The sequence below is a fragment of the Fistularia commersonii genome, chromosome 14, assembly GCF_037954325.1.
Source record: "Fistularia commersonii isolate RoL2024-O1a breed Wild chromosome 14, RoL_Fcom_v1.0, whole genome shotgun sequence".
Taxonomy (NCBI): domain Eukaryota; kingdom Metazoa; phylum Chordata; class Actinopteri; order Syngnathiformes; family Fistulariidae; genus Fistularia; species Fistularia commersonii.
The window spans coordinates 10,547,626-10,558,220 of record NC_141297.1 but is presented as its reverse complement, the minus strand read 5'-3'; the positions used below and the strand labels follow the sequence as shown (position 1 = coordinate 10,558,220).

Below are 10,595 nucleotides of genomic sequence, written 5' to 3'. Positions count from 1 at the left end.
TCTGGCTTCCGTACTGCGTATTAGCCAATCAGAGAGTATCGCTGTTTTCCTGTTCATTAATTGGCTGTGTAGAGGTTAGGTGTATATTATTGGAGAAAACATATCACGTGATAAAATGCCATGGAACCGTGCTGCCTTCACTGTTTTTTTGGAAAAATTGGACGATCGGAATCGTCAGGGGCAACAACTGAGGATATGTTTTTAAACTGTTTATTGTATTTCTTTTAATCCCCCTTAAAATGATCACATCTTGCACGTCTCGAACAAACGAAATGGCTGGGATTTTGCTTCTTTCGCTCTAACTCGCGAATATCCTGAGCGATCCTAAGAGTAGTTACAGATATAATCTATGTCAAAGTTGGTCAGCTTCGCTGGTGCCGCGTCAGTCGCCGCCTACTTTCCTCTTTTTGATCTGACAGAGACGTGTGTGCTCGGAACTTCCATCAGTTTGTTCGGCGTTGCGGTGGGCTGGGAGTTGGGTCTCGTTGAAGTGGACCGGGAATGCATCGGGAGACGGCATCAGAAGAGGTAGCAGTCCGGCTAACTTCTCGGCGAACTATGCCTGGGAAGTGTAAATTTCAAGATTCCTGGCTCTCGAAGGATATATACAAGGACTGGCTGGTAAAGGACACCCAGGACATTCACTTCGCCCGATGTCGGGCCTGTTGTAAATCTATCAAACTTCAGACCATGGGCGAGGCTGCCCTCACCAGCCACGCAGGGGGAGCTGGTCACAAAGCGGCGGTCCGTAAGCTAGTGGAAGGTAACATAGCTTCACAATTAGCCGGAGAGACAGGTGATGAGATGCCGGCTTTTTTGTTGTTGTTATTGACCCTCCCTTCAAAAGACAGCCGCTATGATGCTTGTGATGTATGTGTGGTTACTTGGCTGTTTTGTGTAGCATTTTGAGGCTGTGTGTGTGTGTGTCTGTGTATGTTTGGCTGTCACAGCAGCCGAGATGTGTGTGTGGAAACTCTGACTCTAAAATCGCCTTCATATCGTCCTCAAAGTCATCTTCATCACCATCGCCCCCCCCCCCCCCCCCCCGATTTACCAGTATTGGTAAATGTTAATGAGAGAAATCGAATATTTAAAAAAAAAAAACAAGAACAAACTGAAATGTCGAGGATTTAGTTATGCAAAGGTATCCGTAAATTTATTTCAACGTTTGAATCGTTTGATTGTTATAAAAGTTAAGATATCTAAAAATCGAATATCATCTCTGAGTTTTTTATGTGAAAACTTCCAAGATTCAGTTTTGCTTTTTTTGGCATTGCTTTGAATCGCACAGCTTGCTCCCAAATCAGTTTGTATAATGTGTGAACTTTAAGAGAAGAATTAACATTTTAACTGGATTTTTAATTTACATATAATAATAATTAAGTGCTGGTGGAAATGAAATTTTATATCTTATTAACCACCCATACCAAATCCAGACTGCAATTACTGCAATTATTGTGTTGTTAAGGTTTTTTTTTATTATGTATAATGGCTTTTTCATTTATTAATTCACTCTGTGAAAGGAATGTCGCTTACATTCTGAAATGGATGGCTCTGGTGTAAGCAATTTTAAAAATTATCTGCTAATCCATGTTATACACCAAATTCGGGATGTAATGTATTTATGAAGATGCATATAGAAAATAGCTTTTAATTATATTTATCAAACTTGAAGTGCTTATTGAACTTCCCTAATCATGAGATTGTTCTCAAAATAGTTTTTAAAATACCCAGAGATGCTCTAACCAGTGACATAGGCTTCCGATGCATCCTGGAATACAGCAGACCAGTTTTCCACTCAAAAAAGCACATGGAAAAATAGATGAAATAAAAATGTCCCGGAAAATCTCATGTCGTCCTGGAAAATGGATTAAGCACTCGCCTGTTTTCCTAATGGAGCTCTCCCATGCATTCAATGCAGCCATTACCCAAGAAAGAGGTCTGACCACATCTGCATTCATATTGATGGACTCGTATGTTGTTGGTATTCTGATTAAACTGTCAGTTTTTTTTTTTTTTTGAAAGGAGCCCAGGTTGTTGAACATTTTATTAAACTTCTTTTTCTTTGTTATTACTTCCTTACAAAGAAATCAAATTACTGGGTTAATAAAAATGACTACAAGAATTACATTTGAGGAAATGAGAATCTGTCACCAGGGTCTTGATAAAGACTGACGTTCTCTTCTCCACCACAGATCTGAACCAATAAGTGCCCTGTCTGTCATACCAGCTTGCTGGACACTGCAATTGTCTTGGAAAATTACTAGGAAATCATCTCCTGAAAGGAGAATTTAGTTTAATTAAAACAATAAGGTTTAGGATTTTCTTTTTTTCATCCCAGCATCAGCATCTGTTTTGGAAAATGAATTTGCTTTAGCTTAAGGGGTAAAATAAACCTCTGGATGGTTTGGAACTTGAAGTCATTTAAGCAGGTCAAGGTGGTCTGGTTTTCTCCAGCCAATATATCCTTTTCCTAAATAATTTCTATCCAACCACCCAACAGAAGAATGTCAGCTGTGAAACTTATAAACCCTAGAACCCAAATAGAATCAAAGCAGAACTGGATGATAAACATGTGCCAGTTTTTGTTGCAGCTGTTATAGTTTTTGCATTTTATACAAAAATATCAGTGTTTTATCACTGCCATTGTTAATCTTTTATGATTATATAATCATAAATATAAATAATAAATAATCAGTTCTACTGCTAACAATGTATTTATTCATTTAGTTAGTAAATGGGTAAGTAAAAATTTCTATGGATAAAACATTCAGAAATGTTTTAATGCATACAGGAAAAATATATGATTGAAATAAATAGGGTCAAATCAGTGAGATGTGTGTTGTGCTGTCTGTGTTTGTTTATTTTCTATTTTGTTAGGGACTTATATCTGAGAAGGCACCAATCCATACATGATATCATCTGTGGTATGATAATTTCACTAAATGTTTTTATGTACCTTCTTTAACCACATGATGGCACCCTCTGCTCAGTTTCCTTATACTCTCACTTGCGTGTCCCCTTCTGACTTTCTGCCTCTCTCCCTGTTTGTCATGAACAGGCAATGTCATGATGATTAATGCAGCTGGGCAAGTGAATGGCAGCTTGAGTCGGGTAAATATTTCAAAATGTCCTGATTTTCAAGACTCTCAAACCAACACTGATAAAGAAGGTAGATGTTCAAGTAGCATGACAGAACAAGTAAAATCCCACTTCGCTCTCCTCCTCAGGCTGAGGACATCAAGGACCATGTGGCCATCTGCCTCCAGCGACACACTTTGGACAGAATAACAGGGAATGACTGGTCAGATCTGCACCATAGCCCCACCACAAATTCCACCTCCCATAATGCAGAGCTGCAGGATGCAGCATTTCCTGCTGCCTTCTTCACAGCACAAGGTACCTACTGACACAGCTCTGCAAAGTTTCCACAGAAGCTTTTTTTCTTGCAGGACATCATTTAGTGAGAATGGTTAGACAAATATTAATTAATGCCCTTGAACATAAAAAGGTGGTACAGGTCTGCCAGGTGTTTGTATAACTTAGAAACAATTTTGGCTTGAATGGGTCCAACATCATTTTGATGTTGTTTTGATAACTTTCAAAGAAGATTTTTGACGCTTTCATTTCTCCGGTGAAGTTTATATATGATTTCCCTCATGCTTTTCAAATTCAAACGGAAATTGATGTTGCTATTCACTAATGTGTATTGCTGCTAGCCTTGCCATTAAGGAAGCCAGATGCAACACAGGACTATTGTTGTTGTGATACAGTTGGTTAAAATAATTGGGGTTTGCTGGCATGAAAGATTTTTGGCTTTACAAGTATTTAAAAGTATGAGATCGGCAAGAAAGAATTTTCTGCATATATTGATCAGATGCATATATGATTGGGCTGTATGATTTTATTAAGTTATCAAGGGGATGACAAAATCTTAACTGTATGAGCTGAGATATTTAAAAAAAAAAAGAGACAAGGAAAGGCTGTATGGAAGTAATGATTTGCAGAACAGAGATATGTCATCCAAGGAAGATGGTGATGGTCAGTTGTGGAGCTTTTTTAAAGACATATGCTGTGTCTGGGAATATATTTTGTTTACTACTGAAGATGAACTAGTCAATTACTATGAAATTGTGAAAAGTTTTGACAGGGATCTGTGAAACACATAGAGGGCAGGTCTAGACCAGTCTTCAGGTCATAGCAGAGTATTAGCTCTAGACTCTTGTACAGAAAATAGCAACACATCAAACATTCACAGGCACCTCAAAGTGATGACCCATTAACCGTTTGGTTGCAATCACATACCCAAGCTGCAGATTGTTAATTTTAAAGCCTTCAACACAAGGAGACAAACAAATGTTCTTCTTTACCAAGTGACATGTCATCACCTGCCAGTGGATTTTAAAAGATTTAAAAATCTTAAGGGTTTCAGTTGTGTGCATGTGGGGTTGTGTGTGACCTGCAGTGTACAAGTTGTGCCACAGGGCACTTTGGTTCATTAGATTTGACATTACGTCGCACCCATAGTGCACAATGCATCAGAAGGTCACTTGGCTTACTTTTTTGAAATGTCACCTCCCAGGCACCTCCCGACTCCTCAGTCAGCGACTCCTCCCAGCAGGCAGTGAGTCGGAGGACCTCCGTGCGCCACAGCAGGACGCTGCTGAGCTGTCACGCCTGGAGCAACAGCAGAGAGCGGAGGCTCTTGAGCAGCAGCAGCAGATGAGAATCCTGGAGTGGGAGAACAGGATGAAGGTGTTGGCATGGGAGCAGGAGCTGGTGAGAGAAAAGAGGAGAGCTGCTCGGCAAAAAGAGAAGGCCTTCAGGATGAAGAAAGCTTACTATAAGGCCAAGCTAAAAAGGATGGGAGAGGACGTGCCACCGTCTTCCCCCAGCAGCAGCGAGGAGGAGGAGGAAGCATCTGATCCCACAGGATGACCTGGTTTTATTTGTTTTTATCACTGTGTGGATTGTTCTTGATTTAATTTGCCTGTATAGAATGCCACTGACATGTTACTGTTTTATACAGTATATTGAATTTGTCCCGAGATGCCTCTCAGTTGCCCCATAAGCCATTTCTTGCCTTTATTTATAGAAAAAAGGACATTGCTTATAATTTTGGTGGATGAATAAGATCCTTTTTGATTCCTCTGAGTTCCAATGTGACTGGTAGGATGTGCAACACGTTCATATGTTTCATGGTTACTGGCAACTGGCTCTATGCGATACAATTATGGCAGGGCAAAATTAAAATAATATATTGAACATCATCAAACTGATACCGCTCCAGCTCAAGATTATATCATTTTACCAAGCCTCTTTTACATCAGTTCTTCTTTCCTTAACAAAATCTCATTTTTTTTTTCTTTTTATTCTGTGAGTAAATTACAAAGAAATCCACAATCAAACAAATCAACAAAGCTATCTACAAATTGGCAAGAAATTAAAGCGCAAAATCATTGAAAAACGTATAGAATGAGCAAAATCTTGGCAGAAAGTTACCGAGACCTCTGAGAATATAGATGAAACGTAATTAGAAAACTCTTTACAATTGTCACACAATTACCCTGAAAATAATAACTGAGAAATTAATTTGAATTTAGTAAAAGATTAGCAAATTTATCTGACACTTCAAAATTAGCAAGTGACAGTTAAAAGGTTCCACATCTCATGGTTATTCACACCGAAGCAGATGGTGAGAAATCAATTTTGAGGAAAGGGCTTCTAAATATCAAAATATTATTTTCTCTCTATTTCTTTCAGCTTAAGTTGCTATTTCCTCCTTCTGTGATGATGATGATATTTACAGTCCAATTCTTTTGCAGCATTATGGATATCTTGTGTATGTACGTTTCCTAAGACAGCTTTTTCCCTCACGTGTGAAATATGTAACTGACTCAGCACCTTATAACAATGACTCAACTCAAGCATGTATCAGGCTTGAGATTAGGTTGTATGATATTTTCAATGATCTATTATTTATCACCTTATACAAGTAGTTCCAGTATTCTTTTTTTACATTGCTATCTCATTTAATAAGCTGTAGAACTGACATCCCTCAAAGGGTATTAAGATAGATGGAAAACATTTTTACTTGCTAAGCTTTTAAAGTGCATGATACCCCTTGAATTGTATATCTGTCTGAACTTAGTAAATGTTTATTACGGCAAAGTCAATACGCACATGCAAAAAAAATCCCCTGTGAACAGGAGAATAAGCCAAAAGGCTGAAAGCATAATTACCTGACCCACAGAGTTGAAATGCAACCAAAACTGTTTGGAGGCAAGTTGTTTGCTTACATATTAAAATTATATATCCTTCTAATCAGTTTTTGTGAAATTCATTAATTTGCTTTCATTTAAAATATGAGAATCAGGACCAATGCATATGTCCCGAAACCTTATTCTAAGCAGCTTGTGGCCTGTAGTTTCTTTTTAGTCCACTGGACTCTAACAGGAAAATAATTTTTTGCCAAATGTAACTCAACATACAGCTGAATTTTGTTTGAAAAACAGTCACCTCTTTTTCAGTTGTATTGGAGGCTGTGACAGGGACTAAAAAGTCATTCCACCCTCCCCTTGGCATGGTAATTGTATATTGTTTTGAATGTATTCTAGTATGTAGCACAGCAGAAACGGTTACCTTCAGTTACCTCGGGGATCAAATAGCCACTGAAATACTGTCGGCTTGTTGAAAGCCAGCAAGTAGAGACCACAGTGTAGGTAACCAAATTCTGCTGTGTTACGTACTAGAATAAAATAATATAAAATTACCATGCCAAGGGGAGGGTGGAATAAGTTTTTAGTCCCTGTCACAGCCTCCAATACAACTGAAAAAGAGGTGACTGTTTTTCAAAGCCAGCAAGTACAGACCACTGTGTTCATAGATTTGAAACATTAACAGGCCTGCAGTCAAGCAATAATGGTAAAAATAGATCTTTTTTTTCTTTTTTCTATACTCTTCATCTTCCTACAGGTTTTAGTCTGAGATTTATTCATGAGTTGACAGACCTTTGCTTTGAACGCAGTCATTCTGTCCAAAGCTGGTCCATCCATTTGACAACCTAAAATCTCTGGTGCTGACAGAAGACTTCCAGCGCCACAGACATTCAGAGAGAACTGGTTAACATGTCCAGCTGTCAATGTCCTTACTTTGATTGTTGCACCTGGAGCAGTCTCTTCCCAGTAACATGTACACACCCCCTTTCTGTGGTGCGCGCACAAAAACGGTGAACACACATTTAGGAATAAGTTCTTTTTTAATGTCCAACATTTCTCTTGTTTCCACAGTAACAGGGGAACAGTTGTTTCCATGCCGTCATACCCTGGCTGACAGCAGGAAAGAAGGCATTTCATAATGAACACGCAAGCAAACAAAACCATCACTTATTCCTCTTCCTCACCCCTGCCCAACTCCCTCTCTCTTCTTCCCCCCCGTCCTGTCCTTCTTTGCTCTTTCTTCAGAGCTTGTTCAACATTTTTATCCAGAATTGGTCTAGTTTTCCTCGGCTGACTTCAGAGGCTCCTGTGTACCCCAGTCAGTCTCAGCCTTTCACTGATCCTGATAACTGTTAGTGTAAAAAAAGTAAATAAAAAGACAATGACTTTGTGTTAGCCATGGATCTTTATAAGTGGAATGGGGGGGGGGTCAGAAGGTTGGATTTGGGACATAACAGCACTATTTACACTTAGTATTCGGCTTGGAAGATATTTTAGTCACCTGTAGAGGATAAAATACATTTTTGTTCTGATTACTTTTACAAGTACTGAAAGGAAACCAATTAAACCAACTCACTTTGTGTGGATTCAATTTCTGAATGTTCTTTGTTCTTTATAAGTGTTTTCAACATCAGATCTTAATTCCATGTATGTGTGTGGGCTTGATGCAGATACTGATTCGGAGCCTATGAAAACTACACATGCAAAAAAATATATTTTGGACAAAGCAAAACAAAACAAAATCCAATATAAAATGGAATCATCAATAATATATCAAGTGTTCATGAGTTATCTGCATGTGTTTAAAAGTAGAATCGTCCAAAAGGTGATCACGTTTACCAAATGCAAACAAGATATTATTTCTTCTGTAGATAACATTTATAGCTAGTTTCTCTTTCTGAGAAATTGGTAATAGGACTGGTCCCACATGATACTCATTAAAACAATCCTTCTGGCAACTTTCAGGGTTCTTACTATTCTTGTCATTTCAGTTGTCTACTGCTATGATAGATTTATGGGAGGCATACTGTGGCAGGAGAACATTATGGGCTATAACAGTCTAAGAACTCTTGAATCTCAGGAATAGCGAGGAGATTAGCTTTTATGAAATGTGTGAGATGAGCATATTTTCAGGGATTTTTTCCTTTTTTTCTGCAAGTGGTCATGTACAAATTGTAATCATTCCTCAGTTTTTATGACCAGCAGTGTTTTCTTGAATCAGAAAAACAAGTTACCCACTATCTCACCAAAGGCTTCTGGAAACAGCCTCTGTTTACATTTGACAAATGCCTGTTGTAACCTGGAGATCTGCACTCAGCACTCTCTCAGTCCATCTCAAGTGCTGTATCTTGAAACCACTTAGAGGCTTTTACCGTTGGGTCTTTTCTGCAAAACTATTCCACAGCGCTGCAGATATGATGCTGGATCTTCAAGGAGGCCCACTCATTGCACTGTGGTGTAAACCAAAAGTAAAACATTGTTTTGAACTAAAACCAGCCCCAAGAGCTCAATTCATTGCAGCTTAAGAAAAACATGCATACAGAAGGTCTAATCCTTCTTTAATATTTCACTGGAAACACCGCGGTTTTGTGTTCCATTTGAAAAGTTCTCCTTCATGATAATAAATATTTTATATGTTGTATGTCAAATTGATCTCTTTCAAATTCATTGTTTATGGTCTGACTGTATTTTCTTAAGGTGCAGTGCATGAAGCTGGTAGAGCCAAAAAGATAATAATTAAAACCTTGTAATCTAGCATTTTTGCGCTTCAAACATATTCTTGTAAAATTTGAGCTGTTTTCATGTCTCGAAGTAAACGTCGGATGATGCACGATTAGTTTTTTGTAGTTCTTTCCACCATCAACAGGTCAAATCACATCCACTTGCTTGTAAACATACAGTATGTTGCCAAATAAAACTCAGTGGGTTTATGTTGAAGCAGAAAATCAACACATCACTTTGTAAAAAATGATGTCCAGGGTTGGACTTGTTTCCATGGCACAATCATTTAGAAACATACCGTAAAAGGAAAACTGGGAAAAACACCTCACACCCTTCACAAGTCATTTTTTGTCACAAAAACAGAAGAACATCAATGTTTCATACTGATTTCAAGAAGTTGTCCCTTTGGCTTGGATTTGAACACAAGTTCTGCTAGAGGACCCTTTATATAAATAAGCGTCTTGGATGTGGCTCCCGGCGGTGTTTCTTGAGGCAGGTTGAGTTGAGAGTGCAAAATACCTTGAGGGGTGTTAAGTAGCTGTCACATAATGAGCCTCACACAAAGAGGCAGACAGATCTCTAACATTCACCCACCAGGTGTCCAGAACACTATAGCTATGGTCTTGTGATATCCATCGATATGGTCTGCTTCAGACAGCACCAGGCACAAAGATACACAGACAGGGGGACACATTCATATACAGAGGTACTTGGAGCACGAAACAGCAAAATCCTCTCAACAAGGTGATACATTTGTGACTGAGCTTTTGTACGTTGACAATGTTGGACATCTTTCTCAGCACAATCATCATGTTCCATCAAAACTCTCGTCTGAAAATAATCCCCTCTATTTACAATCACTTTTTGCCATTTTGATATTTTCCCTTTCTGGTAATCTCATCAGATGCTATTGCCACCTCTCGGATTGCTGTACACCAAGTTGATGGGACTGAGGAATAGTTCGGAGAAACATGGATTTTTAGGGTGGAGGAATTCGGGATTTTTTTTCATTTCTTTTTTCCATGGTCTTCATGTAAGGGACTCATTTTCAGAAATAAATAACACTGCAAGCACACCAACCTCACTCAAAACCTCACACAAACACAGTCATAAAAAAGCAAAACAAATAAAAAAAAAAAAACATCACAAGAGATTTCTTCTTCATCTCCAATGAGAAAGATACAAAATGTATAAAAAAATGTTTTTTTTTTTTTTTTATATTTACAGTCTGTTTCCTTTTAGATCCACTTCTACACCATACTGTTCATGTGGAATATCTAGAGGTTTAGAAGAATGGCATCCTCTATTATGGAGACTCTCTGATTCTGTTTCCTCTGTCCCCTGCTTGTGTTTAGACCCCCGACGACCCCTGGCATTCCAGTGGTTGAGGAATATGAACTTTCAATGTGTCTGTGGTGCATGAAGCACTGTCACAATGCATAAAGGGATCTGGAGGCTGTCATCAAGACTGTCCTTCGCTTCTGTTGGCTCTGAGGTGAAGGAAAGGAGAATGAGTCACTAAAACTTTATGTATAAACTGACTGTGTTTTTACTTTTTAAATCTACACCAAAATAAAGATGAAATTTGTTGGTGGGAGGAAGGAAAAATACAGTCAAAGAAGACATAAAAACAGACTGACGCACAAGGGATGGCAA

The 10,595-nt window shown here is 38.5% G+C and overlaps 2 protein-coding genes across 3 annotated transcripts in view; one reads left to right on the top strand and one right to left on the bottom strand.

Annotated features, from left to right (window-relative positions):
• Nucleotides 1-146: 146 nt before the first annotated feature.
• Nucleotides 147-6,323, top strand: fsbp (fibrinogen silencer binding protein). 2 transcript variants are annotated; one of them, XM_086159652.1, is made up of 4 exons: nucleotides 147-763; nucleotides 3,062-3,114; nucleotides 3,231-3,399; nucleotides 4,583-6,323. In XM_086159652.1, the coding sequence occupies exons 1-4, from the start codon at nucleotides 502-504 to the stop codon at nucleotides 4,936-4,938; spliced, it is 840 nt and encodes a 279-aa protein (XP_086015778.1). In that variant the 5' UTR covers nucleotides 147-501; the 3' UTR covers nucleotides 4,939-6,323. The 2 variants fall into 2 exon arrangements, with proteins under 2 accessions (XP_086015778.1, XP_086015777.1); XM_086159651.1 differs by having other exon boundaries at nucleotides 149-796.
• Nucleotides 6,324-7,245: 922 nt separating this feature from the next.
• celsr3 (cadherin, EGF LAG seven-pass G-type receptor 3) overlaps nucleotides 7,246-10,595 on the bottom strand; it is a 108,056-nt gene continuing 104,706 nt past the window's right edge. Inside the window, exon 38 of the mRNA XM_086159992.1 lies at nucleotides 7,246-10,429. Within this exon, the coding sequence (XP_086016118.1) occupies nucleotides 10,402-10,429 (28 nt within the window). The 3' untranslated portion in view covers nucleotides 7,246-10,401. The remainder of the gene's footprint in view (nucleotides 10,430-10,595) is intronic.

Coding starts and splice junctions, on each gene's coding strand:
- fsbp (XM_086159651.1), top strand. CDS start 502: ATGCATCGGGAGACGGCATCAGAAGAGGTAGCAGTCCGGCTAACTTCT. Junction 797..3,061: donor ACAATTAGCCGGAGAGACAG/GTGATGAGATGC, acceptor TGTCATGAACAG/GCAATGTCATGATGATTAAT. Junction 3,400..4,582: donor TGCCTTCTTCACAGCACAAG/GTACCTACTGAC, acceptor GTCACCTCCCAG/GCACCTCCCGACTCCTCAGT.